This window comes from Neofelis nebulosa, chromosome 2 (genome assembly GCF_028018385.1).
Source record: "Neofelis nebulosa isolate mNeoNeb1 chromosome 2, mNeoNeb1.pri, whole genome shotgun sequence".
Taxonomy (NCBI): domain Eukaryota; kingdom Metazoa; phylum Chordata; class Mammalia; order Carnivora; family Felidae; genus Neofelis; species Neofelis nebulosa.
The window spans coordinates 117,891,209-117,908,058 of record NC_080783.1 but is presented as its reverse complement, the minus strand read 5'-3'; the positions used below and the strand labels follow the sequence as shown (position 1 = coordinate 117,908,058).

At 42.9% G+C, this 16,850-nt stretch overlaps 2 protein-coding genes across 6 annotated transcripts in view; one reads left to right on the top strand and one right to left on the bottom strand.

Annotated features, from left to right (window-relative positions):
* Positions 1 to 5,180, bottom strand: part of RNF115 (ring finger protein 115) — an 84,784-nt gene extending 79,604 nt beyond the window's left edge. Inside the window, exon 1 of one of the 2 annotated variants that reach the window (XM_058695484.1) lies at positions 4,875 to 5,180. In XM_058695484.1, the coding sequence (XP_058551467.1) occupies positions 4,875 to 4,976 (102 nt within the window). In that variant the 5' untranslated portion in view covers positions 4,977 to 5,180. The remainder of the gene's footprint in view (positions 1 to 4,874) is intronic. The other variant, XM_058695489.1, reaches the window with a different exon arrangement.
* Positions 5,181 to 5,329: 149 nt separating this feature from the next.
* Positions 5,330 to 16,465, top strand: POLR3C (RNA polymerase III subunit C). 4 transcript variants are annotated; one of them, XM_058695270.1, is made up of 15 exons: positions 5,330 to 5,464; positions 6,752 to 6,918; positions 7,673 to 7,928; positions 8,039 to 8,224; positions 10,121 to 10,209; positions 10,755 to 10,859; positions 10,975 to 11,085; positions 12,737 to 12,817; positions 13,077 to 13,128; positions 13,653 to 13,713; positions 14,154 to 14,304; positions 15,025 to 15,126; positions 15,257 to 15,306; positions 15,723 to 15,872; positions 16,299 to 16,465. In XM_058695270.1, the coding sequence occupies exons 2-15, from the start codon at positions 6,772 to 6,774 to the stop codon at positions 16,378 to 16,380; spliced, it is 1,623 nt and encodes a 540-aa protein (XP_058551253.1). In that variant the 5' UTR covers positions 5,330 to 5,464; positions 6,752 to 6,771; the 3' UTR covers positions 16,381 to 16,465. The 4 variants fall into 4 exon arrangements, with proteins under 4 accessions (XP_058551253.1, XP_058551273.1, XP_058551264.1 ...); XM_058695281.1 differs by having other exon boundaries at positions 5,331 to 5,464; positions 10,993 to 11,085; XM_058695300.1 differs by having other exon boundaries at positions 5,355 to 5,464; positions 6,815 to 6,918.
* Positions 16,466 to 16,850: the final 385 nt, after the last annotated feature.

The following is a 16,850-nucleotide window of genomic DNA, read 5'->3' as shown; positions in this document are numbered from 1 at the left end:
ATGCACACATGCCGTCAAAATAAATACTTAGAAATAAAATAAAATAAATAAATATAACCTCTCAGGGGCATCTGGGTGGCTCAGCTGGTTAACTGTCTGACTCTTGATTTCAGCTCAAGTCATGATCTCATGGTTCATGGGTTCAAGCCCTGCGTAGGGCTCCACACTGACAGCAGGGAGCCTGCTTGGGATTCTCTCTCTCCCTCTCTGACCCTTTGCCAATCTCTCTCAAAAATAAATAAACTTATAAAAATAAAAAAATAAAAATAAAACCTCTCCGGCCCAGCTCATATCACTAAATTCCTTCCCAAAGTTCAGTAACACTACTAACATTACATGGACACTGCTCTGGGATCTTTGTATGAATCATGCAACTTAAATAGCAAAGTCAGTAGGCTTAGAGTTTTAAGAGTCACAAAATCTTTAAGAAATGTACTTAAAAAAAATTTTTTTAATTAAAACAAGAACTATACTCTTTAGCTACTCTTATTATGGAGTGGTTAGAAAGTTTTCCTGTAGGGGCGCCTGGGTGGCGCAGTCGGTTAAGCGTCCGACTTCAGCCAGGTCACGATCTCGCGGTCTGTGAGTTCGAGCCCCGCGTCAGGCTCTGGGCTGATGGCTCGGAGCCTGGAGCCTGTTTCCGGTTCTGTGTCTCCCTCTCTCTCTGCCCCTCCCCCGTTCATGCTATGTCTCTCTCTGTCCCAAAAATAAATAAAAAACGTTGAAAAAAAAAAATTTTTAAAAAAAAAAATAAAAAAAAAAAAAAAAAAAAGAAAGTTTTCCTGTATTAGAGTTATTATAAGCACACCACAACGATAATCCCTCGTATAGTACCTGGTAAAGAACCAAAGAAGGTAACATTACTTATTGAAAGAATGACATTTTATTAGAGCAAAGATGATATAATAAGGAGATGTGAGAGAAGCCTGTTAGTTCCTTCAGGCAGAGTCTCAGAGGGAATACACTGGCAGTCCTTAATTAGACCGGTCTCTTTCCGGATTTGGATACTCTGATCTCCATAAAACACTTAAGAAACACCCTCATTTCATCAATACCAAAAGGAGTTTGCTCTGCATATGATTTCTCTCACCTGTTTAATGAAAACCCTACCAGATTCCATCTCAGGTAGTATTGTCTGGCCTTGATTTAAAAGAGGGGCAGGGTAATGTGCAGGTGGAATGACACCTTTACATTCCATGACACAGCCCTATATGGTACTAGTCAGTCATCCCTCAATGTAGCATAGTATCCCCATTAGTCTCGGCTTCACGTTGTCTCTCGACAGGACATCAGGTGAGGTAGAAGCTTCTGCTGTGCCTTGAAAATAATTTTAAATTACCCCAAAATACACAATGCCACTTACCCAATCATATGTAAACTTGAAACCTTAAAGGCTTTAAACCATATAATCAAATTCTCTTATTTTAAAATCCAAATTTCACTGAAATTATTTTCACTGTAAACAGGGAAATACTTTTCAGTAAGAGAAGTTCCTAAATCCATAGTCACTTCTAGAATAGAGACTCTTTGATGAAGTCTAACGATAACAGTACCATTGAATATATTTTCATTCTAAAATTCTTTTATTTCTCCTCATTTCTTTGTATCTTCTGACAAGATAACAAGAGGGTCTGACAAGAAAAACAATAAACAAAAACCTAAGGGGAGTTTCAGGGCTAAACCGTTTGGGTAAGCTATTGCTATTACCTGCACACACTTCCAAATGAATCGAAGTTCTGTACCCTAGGGGCACCTGGGTGGCTCTGTCGGTTAAGCATCCGACTTTGGCTCAGGTCATGATCTCAGTCTGTGGATTCGAACCCCACGTCCAGTTCTGAGCTGTCAGCACAACTTCAGATTCTGTGTCTCTCTCTCTCTGTCCCTCCCCCAACTCATGCTATCTCTCTCTCAAAAATAAATAAATATTTAAAAAAATTATTTTAAAGAAATTCTATACCCTAGAAATTGGGGAAGGCAAAAGAAATGAGTTCCAAAACCTTGCAACTGAACACCATTATGTCCATTATGTTAGTCCCACTGAACACCATTATGATTCTACAGGGTGAATAAATTGGCAAGAGATGAGGTGGTTCTGAAGCAGGCCTTCTTCCCACTGACTGGGTCAAGAAACCCACCTAGCACTAGCTCATTAAAAGCTGACAATAAAACTCAATAGTCCACTTCTGGTGTTCAGAAAGGACAGCACTCAGGGATGACTGTTCTTGTGATCCAACTAGCACAAGAGTAAGCACCCTTTTGAGATGCAAACTAAATCTAGACAAAGAAGAGCTTTATTCCAGAAAACCTGGCTCTGGATACCCTCAGAAAAACATCTGGTTTCCCATAACATTCGTCCAGTTCAAGAAACAATGCATGCCGACTGTATGCTAAGTACTTACAATGAAAGGAATCTCAAGTTTACATAAAAAAAATTACTTTTAAAAAACTTTTCAATGTTTTCCTATGTATATGGAAATCAGATTAGTGACTTACCAGTGTCTGAGTTGGTTTTTCAGTAGCAGAGTCAAGTTTGTACTGAATCAGATACTTACTGACCTGATCGTTCTTACAACCAACATGTTCAAGGTGACAGTCTAGGGTTAAGGATATAGAAATGGCCAGGAAACAAGATGAAACTCGCTGGCTCATCTGTGAATCAAAACCATATCCCTGACTACACTGCACCTTTTTCTAAAAATGAATGACAACAGTGATTTACTAAGCGTTTCTTCCTTCTTCCTCAATTTACTCTTTTCTACTGCAGTCCAGCTACTCTCCTCAATCTGAATTCTACCAATCCTTCAAAACTGAATCTAAATGCAATCTCAACTGTCGCTTCTTCCCTGACTTCACATCACCAATGCTCCCGTATTCCCCTTCTCACTGAATTCTAAACCACGAACTATCCATCCTCATTCACCTATGTTGTTACTTTTTTCCATGTTTGTCTGGTCTTTCCAACAAAACTGTGAGGTCCTTAAGGGCAGGAACCATGTATTCCTTGGTACTGCCCCCAGGACTTTCAGCTGAGAAACTAATATGTACACCGGAAGTATTCAGTTATATTTAATTGCATTGGGTTTCAACTTACAAATCGGGTATGACAGATAATAAATGAGACTAAAAAGGCATCAAACTAAGACTTAAAAAAACACCTACTAAGTCTTTCAAACTATCTCTTTTCAAGACCACGAAGTGGAGACTTGAGAAGAGAAGAAATTGTGGCAAGTTAGACTGTTTTCTCATTTTTAAAGGCAAACAGCAAACAGCACTTAAACACTGGAAGACCCCAATGTTCAACAAGGCATCACATTCAGCCTGTCACTGGTCACACATACCGGCTGAATCCCAGGCTCCCTCTCTGTGGTTAAGAGAGATTTCTGGAGGCTCTGGTGTCTGCTGGCAAAAAGAGAAAAAACAAAAACGAGCAAAAAAGAAAAAAAAAAAAAAAACAAGGCATCGGCTCTTAGCACTGAAATATGGCAAAAAGTGTGCACACACATACACAACCCAATCAGCAAGCAAAAGTGAAATACCACATAGATGCAACTATGACCCTGGAGTTATAGGGGGTGGGGCAAAAACAGAGGAAAGAAAATGCCATAGAAGCCTGAAAAGTGCCAACTTTTAGGTGAAAAGGCTAAATACCCTTTAGACCCTTAATACCCTTAATTCACTAGACTTCATTTGTTTCTAAGAAATAAGACAAGCAGACATACTTTAACAGGCTTTCTCACAGACTGCATCGAAGACACTATAAACACGGAGGTGAGTCCATATGTAGCCACCCTGTCTTAAGGCTGAACCTGGATACTGCCAAAGAAAAGAACGACCGTAACTGATTCTAAAGATGGCTGGCCAAGGGCAGAATTACCATTCATCCCTGTGGGTCCCCTTGCAGTAGCTTATAACCCAACCCAAAAGAGCTGGGTTTGAAGGGTTGTAGCCGGCTCGCCTGCTGCAGAAGCACATTCTTTACAACCACAGCACTACCTCTCTAGAGGCTAACAGACAGTCTGGCAGAAAACTGGTGAAAACCAATTTTATGTCAAAGGATGCAGTCCCCAGCATTCTGTCCTGGATCTTTTTATTAAGTAAATAGGCAGGATGGGAGAAGGGGACAAGTAAGGGAGGTGATGCTATAAGACACGGGCAACAGGACAACCAAAATAACCAAACTGCAACAATATGTCCTGCCTTCTTCCCAAAGCCATTCCCTTCAATAGTGACAGGGAGCACAGGCCGTCTGCAAGTCATTAGCACACTTGTTTTCACTTTCACAAGAACCTCGGAAACCAATCAAGAGCACCCCCCTCACCTCCCCAGAGCTACCTTCCAACCCTCTTTTTCTTTCTGTGCTTGCTTCCTTCCTTCCCTAGGGACAACCGAATAGGGACAATCCTCAGCAATCCGCTATTTGGCTCCACTGGAGAAGGGGGAGGGGGGATCTGGTTAAAAGTGGAAAAGGCCACAGAGGTAGATGAGAAACAACTGCAGAAAGAGTACCGAGAGGGGGAAAGAGAGGTCATCGTGGGAAGGAGACAAGGTGAAAAAGAGGGAAAGAAAATTGAAGGAAGAGTTGTCAGAGAACTTGCTAAGACAGACAAAAAGATGGAGGGGAGAGGGTCAAGAGACGAGAGGAAGCGAGGGGCAGGTGGAGCATCCGAGGGGGGAAAGGGCTGGGCGGGAGCTCCGGAGCCGGGGCCGGGACGCCCGGAGTCTGTGACCAGCCACCGGAGAACAGTGAGCAGCGGGTATTTGGGAGACGGGTGTCAGAGGAATCCGGGCTGTGCAGGAAGCTTAAGACCCATTCGGGGACTTCGGGGCGAGGAATCCACGCGGAGGCCCAAGCGCAGAGGGCACGGGGCTCTTACCGGTAGTTTCGGGCTGACCTCGCCCTTGCAAAAGTGGCAGAAAAACCTGTGCGTGGCAACAGCGGCGCCCGCGCCCGCCCCGGCTGCCGAGGCCTCCGCCATCTTTCTCTTCCGCCGCGGCTGTCCGAGAGGGCAGCGGCCCGTCCCTCGTCAGGCCGCTACCTCCCGGCTGCGGTCGCCGCCTCGGCCGCCGCCGCTTCCTCAGGGCGGCCCGCCGCTCCAGCGCCCGCGCCGGTCACGTGAGTCCGCCGGGCCCAGCGAGCCGGCGGCGCGGACGGCGACCCCGCGGCCCGCCTCCCGGCACCAGAGAGGCGCAGGAAGGAGAGTCCGCCCGCCGCGGCCCGCCCGCCGGCTCTTCAGACAGCGGCTTGCAGGTCCTCCAACCTTCCAGCGAGAATAAAGAAAGAGAGTCACCGGAAACCACTGAAACTCTGGGGTAGAGCGGCACGCGTTGTTTCCCTTTCCCTCCTACTGGTCATCCGCGCGCTGGCGTGCGAGGCCGTGGGCTCCCCCTCTGCCCCGGCGGCCAGCGGGAGCCGCAAGAAGCCACCGTGGGCTACGCGGCGGCATTAGACTGCATTCACCCGGAGGTTAGTGGGCGAAGCGGCCTTGTCTCTGACCAGGGGACCAAGTCCGGAACGGGAAGCTGCGTGAAGGGTGTGCAGAGTCAGGAGCTGAGCTTGGAAGTACTTTTCTGAGGATGCTTGCCTGAAGACGTGTGGGTGGGAATACTGAGGCAGAGAGGCAAAGATTTGATCTCTGGGGATTTGGGAGAATAAATGAACAAACCAGTGTTTGGTAGCACTTGGGATAATAAGGAAGTAATCATACTGTATGTAGAGTCAACTATGTCTGTTTCTGTTTGTGTCTACTTTGTCAAGAAGTAGAAATTTCAGAATTAAATACTGCCCTTCAGACAACATATTTCATCTATTTGAAGCACCCAGTTGAGAAGTTTTCCTTTATTTTTCTAAGTTGTCATTTCCTTGATGGACTGGGAATGCCATTACCTGTTCACTCCCAGTGGGCTGTGAACAGTGGCCTTAATTCTCCCAAGCAAATGAAGTATAGATAGAATTTAAGGTCTATGACATTGCAGTACCATCTACAACAATTTTTGAAGAACATTAGAATCACACATAATCCCATCAAGGTCAATTTGACATATAGTCTTCGAGTCTTTTGTCTTTTTTTTTTTTATGCACACATATTTCTCTTTTTTTGTTTTTCATAATAATTGAGTTTTTCTCTACATTTTGCTTTGTAACCTGCTTCTTTCACTTAATGAACAATTTTCTATGCTCGTACATAAACTTTGTTTTATTTATTTATTTATTTATTTTTTTTCAATGTTTTTTATTTATTTTTGGGACAGAGAGAGACAGAGCATGAACGGGGGAGGGGCAGAGAGAGAGGGAGACACAGAATCGGAAACAGGCTCCAGGCTCCGAGCCATCAGCCCAGAGCCTGACGCGGGGCTCGAACTCACGGACCGCGAGATCGTGACCTGGCTGAAGTCGGACGCTCAACCGACTGCGCCACCCAGGCGCCCCCATAAACTTTGTTTTAAATGGTGGCGTAGTATTCCATTGTATGGGTGTGCCATCATTTACTGAATTAACTCCTTATTGTTAGACATTAGGTTGTTTCCAGTATATCAGTATTCTAAGGAGAAGTACAGTGACATCTTTTATTTATTTTCTTGAGACAGCGTATCTAAAATGAAATTATTAGGTTGAAGGTATGCAAGATGTTAATTAAGCCTTTTGATATGTAATGTCAAAATTGCCCCCAGAAAGTACATGAATTTGCACTCAGCAGCTCTGCTTCCAGCATAAAAGAAAAACTTTCCATCATATAGCTTTTTTCCCCCCTAGCTCTGAGACTCCTTGGTACAATGACTCAAGCAGAAATTAAACTTTGTTCTTTGTTGCTGCAAGAGCATTTTGGAGAGATTGTAGAAAAAATAGGAGTCCACCTAATCAGAACTGGCAGCCAGCCATTAAGAGTAATTGCCCACGACACAGGAACATCGCTGGATCAGGTATGTGTAGACGACATTAATTTGCTTTCATTCGTTTACCTACCTTTAAATACTGTTGCTCCTTACCCCACAAAATAGAAAAGGGAGAGAGTCTCCCCAGGTTCAAAACAGTGTTATTGGTGGGGGCAGGGGGGTGGGAAGAGATATAGGCCTCAAGGTTCTTCTCAAGGTGGCTCATCACGGCTTCTTAGGCAAATCTTTGCTCTTATTATGTCAGACCTCATTTATTCATAATGAGTCTATTAATCTCAGTGCTACCTTTAAGGAATGAGTACAATGGAAGGAAAGTACGTTGTACTTTGAACGATCAGAGGAAATATGAGCATCACAGGGAGAAATCTTGCTGATTTCTTCCATTGACATGTGATTCTTTTTTTTTTTTATTTTTTGATGTTTATTTATTTCTGAGACAGAGAGAGACAGAGCATGAGTGGGGGAGGGGCAGAGAGAGAGGGAGACACAGAATCCAAAGCAGGCTCCAGGCTCTGAGCTGTCAGCACAGAGCCCGACGCGGGGCTCGAACTCACAGACTGCGAGATTGTGACCTGAGCCGAAGCCGGACGCTCAACCGACTGAGCCACCCGGGCGCCCCGACATGTGATTCTTAATAACTGTTCCAGTGGAGGGAAGGAAGAAGCACAGAGGTTCTTAGCCAGCTATCTCCTAATACTTAGTAAATTGTTGGACAAAAATTGGCAACACAAATGAGCTGTGTCTTCAGATCTTTCCTTTCTTTCTTTTGGGTCCCATCTAGGTCAAAAAAGCCCTTTGTGTGCTCATCCAGCACAACCTGGTGATATATCAAGTGCACAAACGTGGCGTAGTGGAGTATGAAGCCCAGTGCAGCCGAGTGTTGCGAATGCTTAGGTATCCCCGGTACATCTACACTGCCAAAACACTGTACAGTGACACTGGAGAGCTCATTGTTGAGGAGCTGCTGTTGAATGGCAAAATGACAATGTCAGCTGTTGTGAAGAAAGTGGCAGACCGGCTTACAGAGACTATGGAGGGTCAGTACTGTATCCACAGCTGTTAGCAAAAACATAGGTTAGCTGACTGCAGGAGTGGACCCGCAGCTAACTTAGGCCATCTCACCTGCCTCTTTCCTCCTGTTGTACAGATGGCAAGACCATGGACTACTCTGAGGTATCAAACACATTTGTGCGACTAGCAGACACACACTTTGTGCAGCGTTGCCCCTGGGTGCCTGTTACTGAGAATTCAGACCCTGGGCCACCACCACCTGCCCCCATTCTTATCATCAGTGAAAAGGACATGTACTTGGTTCCTAAACTGAGCTTGATAGGTAAGGAATTTTGACCCCTAGAACTGTGACATGCCCTAATTGTGGATTCTTCCTCAATGATCATTAAATGAATGAATGAATCCATCGAGCAGTTACCAAGGATTTATTCTGTGGTGTAAAATGATAAACAAGTCCCTGACCTTTTGGGCCTTAAGTCTAATGTAAGAGACTTACATTAATCAAATAACCACGTAGATATGTAACTAATGGTGTTAAGTATTATGAAGGAAAAGTATGTGATGTTATGAAAACATATAACGGGACCAGATTTATCAAGGTTTAAAACACATGCTTCTTTAAGAAAGTGGCATTTGAACTACTATTTGAAGCAAAAGTAGGAACTAACCAGTGACGTAACGTACGAAGGAGTACAGAGGACAAACATTGTTAGCAAAAGGAATAGTATGCAGTGAGGGGAAAAAAATAGGTTATTTGAGGAAGTAAAAAATGGGTCAGTGTAGTTAAATCATGGTGAGCAAAGGTAAGAGAACTATGAGATAAGGATAGAAAGGCAGGGAGGCACCTGGGTGGCTTCTGACTCTTGATTTCAGCTCAGGTCATGCTCTCACAGCTGGTAAGATCAAGCCTCACGTCAGGCTCCATGCTGACAGCACAGAGCCTGCTTGGGAGTGGTTCTCTCTCCCTGTCTTTCAAAATACATAAATAAACTTGGGGCACCTGGGTGGCTCAGTCGGTTGAGCGTCCGACTTCGGCTCCGGTCATGATCTCGCGGTTTGTGGGTTCGAGCCCCGCGTCGGGCTCTGTGCTGATGGGCTCAGAGCCTGGAGCCTGCTTTGGATTCTGTGTCTCCCTCTCTCTTCCCCTCCCCTGCTCACACTCTGTCTCTCTCTCTCCTTCAAAAATAAATAAACATTAAAAAATTTTTAAAAAATACATAAATAAACTTAAAAAAAAAGATAAGCAGGGGCTAGATCGTGCAAGACCTTCTATAGCAACTTTTTAAAAAAAATTTTTTTTAATGTTTATTTATTTTTGAGACAGAGAGAGACAGAACATGAGCAGGGAAGGGCCAGAGAGAGAGGGAGACACAGAATGTGAAGCAGGCTCCAGGCTCTGAGCTGTCCGCACAGAGCCCGATGCGGGGCTCGAACTCACGAACTGTGAGATCATGACCTGAGCCGAAGCCAGACGCTTAACCGACTGAGCCACCCAGGTGCCCCTATAGCAACTTTTTTATCCTAAGAGCAAAGATTTTTCTTTAAATCCAAAGGATTTAAAGGAAGTGACATGACCTTATTTGCATTTTTAAAAGAATTTTCTGCCTGCAGAAAGGATGGGGCAAAAATAAATGTTGACAAACCCATTGAAAAATTATATCTAGAAGGGGTAAAGAGGACAGAAGTACCAAGAATGACATTTGTGTGTCTGACTTGCATATGGGGGAGGAGGATGGTCCCGCTTACTGAAAGGAAGCATTGGAGCAGGAGCAGTTTGAGGGAGAAAGATTAAGACTTAATTTTGTGACTATATGGAGCCTTCAAATAGCTTCATCATTAAGTTGAATTTCTTTTTTATTATTATTATTATTTTTTAATGTTTATTTTTGAGACAGAGAGACAGAGCATGAACGGGGGAGGGTCAGAGAGAGAGGCAGACACAGAATCCGAAGCAGGCTCTAGGCTCTAAGCTGTCAGCAAAGAGCCCGATGTGGGGCTTGAACCCACAGACCACAAGACCATGACCTGAGCTGAAGTCAGACGCTTAACCGACGGAGCCACCCAGGCACTCCAACTTGAATTTCTTGTAGCTCCTCAGCAATTTTAGCCTAGAGGCAGCTGGAGGTATCTTGGGATGGAGGGACACCTGCTCTTACGTTCAGTGATTTCCTGTCTTCATATGAGATGAGCCTCACTAGTCACCTGTTTTATTTGGCAGGAAAAGGTAAAAGGAGAAGATCATCTGATGAAGATGCTGCTGGGGAGCCGAAGGCCAAAAGACCAAAACATGGCACAGATAACAAAGAGGTAATGGGGCTTCTTGATTAGGAGTCCTCACCCTGATGAGCAGAAAGAGCACGAAGATAACAAGCCCCAAGAGAGTTGACAAGGTCCTTGGTTGAGAAGTAGGAGGATTACGAACTTCATTAAATGTTGGCCAGGAATAAACTAGCAGTGTGAACACCATTGCCGTCCCCTTCTGAGGCTTCACTTCACTTCTGTCATTGGACAGTGGTAACAGCTTATGCCAGAAAAAAGGCTGCCTGTTTTCTCTCTGAAATAAGAGGCAAGGTCATATGCTGAGAGCAGGAAGAGAGGGGTAAATGGGAGACTTAACGAAGAGTTCAGACAGAGAAAGATTAGAGGTGAGTTTAGAGAATCTAAAGTTGGGTATCGTGAGTTTGTCTTGTCAAGGCACTATGCCACATGATTGGATGATTTTTGTCCAGTCCACGTAGTTGCTACTGAATAGGAAAAGAAATAGTGAACAGCTAAATCCAGTTCTTCCCCCGCAAAATTCTTCATATTTTCTGTACCAAAATGTTTCTCTTTAATCCTTTTCTCCTCCTCAGCCCATTCCAGATGATGGGATTTATTGGCAGGCCAACCTTGACAGATTCCACCAGCACTTCCGTGACCAAGCCATTGTCAGCGCAGTTGCCAACAGGATGGACCAGGTGATATCTGAGTGGGTGGGACAGTGGCCTGGATCAGGAACATTCACTTATTTGCCAGATGTGGCCATTGGCATATAGCCAGAGCCAGCACAGCAGAGTGAATTCTGAATTCCAGTTCACTTTTCAAACCCAGACCAGCAGCGAGATCGTGCGGACTATGCTTCGGATGAGTGAGATTACCACTCCCTCTACTGCTCCCTTCACCCAGCCGTTGTCTTCCAATGAGGTGACTTTCGTGTTCTTGTACTAGTTTTCTGACACACTGTGGGATATTATAATTCTTCTACATCGAGCCTGGGATTAGGTTGAGGTCTGAGCCTTTGAACGAGTTTTTATTGTTTCAGGTAGGACAGGGATTCTCTTCAGATGGTAGCTGCTGAAATATTTGGCCTTGGGGCTCCTGGATAGCTCAGTTGGTTAAGCATCCAACTCTTGATTTCAACTCAGGTCTGATTTCATGGTCATGAGATCAAGCCCTGGCTCTTGCACTGACAGGGCTCAGCACTGACAATGCAGAGCCTGCTTTGGATTCTCACTCTCCCTTTCTCTGCCCTTTCCTTGCTCTCGTGCATGCACACTCTCCCTGTCTCTCTCTCTCTCGCTCTGTCTCTCTCTCTCTCTCTCTCCCTTAAAATAAATAAATAAACATTTAAAAAAGAAAGAAAGAGGGACACCTGAGTGGCTCAGTTGGTTAAGCATCCGACTTTGGCTCACGTCATGATCTCGTGGTTCATGAGTTCAAGCCCCACATCAGGCTCTGTGCTGACAGCTCAGAGCCTGGATCCTGCTTCGGATTCTGTGTCTCCCTCTGTCTGACCCTCTGCCACTTGCACTCTGTCTCTCGCTCTGTCTCAAAAATAAACATTAAAAAAAATTTTTTTTTTTAAAGAAAATATTTGGTCTCTAGGGATCTAGCCTTTAAAAACCTAAACCATTACCTTGGTCAAAGTACAAGCTATTCCTAATTGTTCTTAGACTCCACTATTTGGAATCTGAGAACCTTTGTTGGTGCTCAAACATTATTTGGTCCCTTACATTTGTTTTGTTGAGTATATTCATTTTGTGTATTTCAGATTTGCTTTTAATATATGTCTTTCTTAAAACATGAAAAACTTAATGTGTCAAATAACATATTTAATTTCATAACAATATGTATCCATATTAAATATAATTATATTTTCATTTTATATTACTTAAAAATTTTTGAACTTGTTACATAACAAAGATTTCAGGGTTTTTTATTTTGACAAAAATTATCACGTGACCTATATTCAGACAGCATAGAAATGCATAATTTTTTTTAAGTTGTAGCCCCCCCTAAACTTTTAGGAATGATGGACATGTTCTATATCTTATTGTGGGTATAATTGTCAACACTCATCAAACTGAACCTCTAAGATCTGGACTTGTTACTATGTGTAACAATACCTCAGTTTAAATATATAGTTTTGTATGATCCCAGCCCCAGGGATTCCTGTTAATAGTTGGTACTTATCTTTATTGTCACATTTATGTAGATATATATATATATTTAGCAAAAAAAAATAGGATTTTACTTTACATACTCTTCTAAAGTTGCTTTTTTCATATGACAGTATATCTAAGCCACCTTTTTCATGTCTGTATATTTAAATCTGTCTCATTTTTCATAATGGCAGTATCATATTCCACTTAGTAGCCATGCTGTACTTTATTTTAATCAGTTGCTTATTATTGTGCATTTGGATTGTTTCTAGTTTTTTACTCTTACAAACAATGCTGCTATACATTTGGACATATTTATACTTCTGATACCTAAAATTAAAACAATTTTATCTCAGTAATGTCAGCAATTCTAAGTTCCCAAACCCATTTTCACCATCTCTTTTGCTCCATAGATCTTTAGATCCCTGCCTGTTGGCTATAACATCTCTAAACAAGTTCTCGATCAGTATCTCACTCTACTGGCAGACGATCCAGTAAGTCTGAATTTGCTTTCTTTCTTTCTGTTTTGTTTGTTTGTTTTTTTCTTTTTTCTGCTATGTTTACGATTTATTTCTGCCACTGAAACCTGGTATCCTCTGGGAGCCTCATTTTCTACCTGGCCAGCTCAGACAGATAGGAGGGCTACCTGCTGCAAACTCTTGGCCAGATTTGCTCCTTTGGAAACAGAATCACTGGACTTTCCATTCAGTTAACTCACACTCTCTCTCTCTCTCTCTCTCTCTTTTTTAATAGCTAGAGTTTGTTGGAAAGTCTGGCGACAGTGGTGGAGGAATGTATGTCATCAGTATCCTTACCAGTTATTTCCTTACTGTTGGGCAACCTGAACTATGAAACAGAATAGTGACTTATGAAAGAAGAGACTGGATAATATTCAGTATACTAAATAATTCAGAAAACCGAACTACTACATTAGATGATAAAGAAGTAAAAAGGACTTTTAAATAACCAAATTTTAGTTCCGCAAAACCCTGACTTAAATCCTAGTAAATGAAGGTATTGAAATACTTTCATACTATAAGTGAGACCAATGTGAAAGATAAAATTGCATTTAAATTTTAACTTAGAGGGGGTGGGAGGGAGGGCAGGGTGGGTGATGGGTATTGAGGAGGGCACCTTTTGGGATGAGCACTGGGTGTTGTATGGAAACCAATTTGACAGTACATTTCATATATTAAAAAATTTAAAAAAAATTAAAAAAAATAAAAATAAATAAATAAATAAATAAATTTTAACTTAGAGACTTAGGAATAAAACTAAGATCCCAGTGACCAGGCCAGAACGTTACTGACCTTAATCCTCTCTGTGAAGACCTGCATAAAGCTCTAGGATCCCTAGCCACAGCCACTCTGGAGTCTGTCGTACAGGAGAGGTAAGGAGATCACCCTGCTCAGGGTTGGGGTCTGACACTTCCTTTCCACACTCCATTTGAATAAGTAATTTGATCATTCTGTAAGCAAGCAATGTAGATACATCTCAGTGCATCTTGCCCCATTTTTCCACTGGACTGTTACAGATCCCACCCACTACTACTCTTCACCCTAAATATCCTCCTGCTTAATTCCCAGTGATGCCAATTAACCAGACTTCCTAAAGCCTTTCCTTACAAATGCAGGAACTGAGGTACTCACGGGAGTCAGCAGTGTGGTCAGCAGTACCGTCACCAGTCTGGAGTTGTGAGAGAACTCCCTGACCACTGCTCCTCTCTCTGGCCTTGGCCCCACACATGGAAACAGAGCAGCCGCCATTTGTGACTCGGAGCTAAAACTTACCTATGTTGGTATGCCATTTACTTTCTTTATTCCTTTCCAGATTTGGGTCTCGCTGTGCCAGAATATTCCGTCTAGTTTTGCAAAAGAAACACCTGGAGCAGAAACAGGTAGAAGACTTTGCAATGATTCCAGCAAAGGAGGCAAAGGATATGCTTTATAAGATGCTCTCAGAAAATTTCATATCACTCCAGGTAACCAGTGGCATAATGGTCACCAACCAGTGGAGCTGGCCTAGGGTGAAAGAAACTTCTGAGGCAAACATCCTGAGCCCCAAGCAAACTCTCTGTCCAGCTGTGAGATGGAAAAAAAAAAAAAAAAAAGATTAACCAAGACATAGTAAGAACTTGAAAAAGAATTGGGGAGCTTTAAGTGGCCTAGTTGAAAAGAGGCACAGCCAAGAAATCACCCCAGAATCACCCTTTATTCCTCAGCTCTTAGTCCCTGTGATTTGTCCTTTCTTCAGGCATTAAGTTTATTACAGATTAAATTTCTCAGCAGCATCTTCTGGGTCTTCACTACGTGCAGAGCCATGTAGTATACCCTATGACAAAACAGAATCTCAATTCTGCCCCTGATTCAGTTATATTGAGCAAAGTACCTACCGTCATTTTTTCTCATCCTTAATGTGATGGATGGTGGTAATAAAAATAATGTGGTTTATCTTAAAGATCAAATACAATCAATAAGCATTAGTTGCCTTCTCTTTCTTCCCCACTGAGGATGCCAGCAATCATATAGACAAATCTCTTCATGTGGCCGATTTTGCCATAAACCCAGATGCTGAATGACTGGAGAATAGAAGAGTATAAGTGAAAGAAAGGGCTGAGTAGCTCTGGATGGGACAGGCGTTTACTCTGCCAGTTCTAAAGAAGAGTCTGATTTCTCTTTTCTGTCTTTCTGTGGACAAATAGGAAATTCCCAAAACGCCAGACCATGCCCCATCCAGGACCTTCTATTTATATACTGTGAACATCCTGTCAGCTGCCCGAATGTTGCTGCACAGGTGCTACAAGGTAACTGCTTCTGGACCTTCTCCCCATTCCTTCCACCCGACAAGTCTCACCCTCATGCCCCCTTTAGCTATTTTACTTGAGCTACTTAAATAGAACCATGTGCATTTCTGTGTTTCTTCTCTCCCCTCAGAGCATAGCCAACTTAATAGAAAGGAGACAGTTTGAAACCAAAGAGAACAAGTAAGTAGCATTTTCAATTGAGTAATTACATTTTTCAAGGTCAGAGTCTCGAAGGGAAATTTCCTGTAGAAATAGAAACCAAAAGAGACAATAACCAGTCTAGTTGCATTGAAATATTGTCTTGGGTTGACATAAATCATACATTAGTCTAAACTGCTCTAATATACCCCCAGTAAAATAATTTGGCAGATTAAATTTATGAGAAACGTACAAACTGGCATTAAACAGATGAGAGGCAGTAAGAGTTTGAGGAGTGAAGTCGTATATTTAGTTAAATTTGTAAAAACTATGGTTAGTGGGTGACAGTATCTATTTGATCAGGAACGTGGGAGATGGGGGAGTTCTGCCATAAGGCTAACAGGTAAGAGAATCTCCAAGGCTAGGGGACATACCTCAGAGTTGTGTTTGTCTGACAGGCGTCTGCTGGAAAAGTCACAGAGGGTAGAAGCCATCATTGCATCTATGCAGGCTACAGGTGCAGAGGACGCACAGCTACAAGAAATAGAGGAAATGATCACAGCCCCTGAACGCCAGCAGCTAGAAACCCTGAAGCGTAATGTCAACAAGTAAGTATCATAAAGTTCAGACCTATGTTTCAAAATACCTTTCAGAAAAATCCACCTTGATACCCTGCTACCACTCCAACTTCACCCAACCAATCCTAAACTCACTATCTTCCTCCCCAGCTCGACTGGCAGAATTTAATCCACCTGTTTTCCTAAGCTAAGAACTCTGAAAGCATCTTCAGCTTCTTCTCCCTTACCACACTCTTATTCACCAAGTCTGTTGATTTAAGCTCAGTAGTGTGCCTCAATCTGGCCTTTCATCTTGGTCCTCATGCAGGCCTCCATCACTTATTTTCTAGACCTTTGCCGTCACCTCTGCCTTCAAACTATGTCTTAAAGTGCCTTCAAGTCCATTTTCCATGGCCTCCGATCATAAATATGCTCATGAATGTTCAGTCTGGAAAACGCTTTCCCTTTTTCACTCAGGTTGGATGCCAGTGAGATCCAAGTGGATGAAACCATCTTCCTGCTGGAGTCATATATTGAGAGCACCATGAAGAGACAATGACCTGGAAAAAGAGCCTTCCTCAAAAAGTCTGAGGAGATTGGAAGGAAAAATAAAGGCAGTGCCTGATGCATTCTTTACAGTGGAATATGTTGCAGATTCTTATACTGGAATGCCCTCTCCATGCCTCCTGCCTAGAATACACCAGAAAGTTTTTTAAAGTTTGCTGAAACTGTCTTAGCCCCATCACTGTATTCTCCCTTCATCAGATTTTGACAGAGGAAAGGACCTTAAATCAACTAGAGTAATCATCTTTCAGATGCATCATTTCTCACCAGGAAATCAGCCGCACCTGTGTTTGAACATCCCTAGCAGTGGAAGAAACTTTTTCCTGAGTAGTTCATTCCATTCTCAAATTACCCCTGTTCTCTATTTTGTTAAATTGTAATCTTACATACACACACACACAGTAGGTGATGGGCCAGCAGGTGGATTGGCCCCAGCATTCACAGCAGAATCTACAGTTTGCCATC

Coding starts and splice junctions, on each gene's coding strand:
- POLR3C (XM_058695270.1), top strand. CDS start 6,772: ATGACTCAAGCAGAAATTAAACTTTGTTCTTTGTTGCTGCAAGAGCAT. Junction 12,818..13,076: donor CTCTACTGGCAGACGATCCA/GTAAGTCTGAAT, acceptor CTTTTTTAATAG/CTAGAGTTTGTTGGAAAGTC. Junction 15,307..15,722: donor TTTGAAACCAAAGAGAACAA/GTAAGTAGCATT, acceptor TTTGTCTGACAG/GCGTCTGCTGGAAAAGTCAC.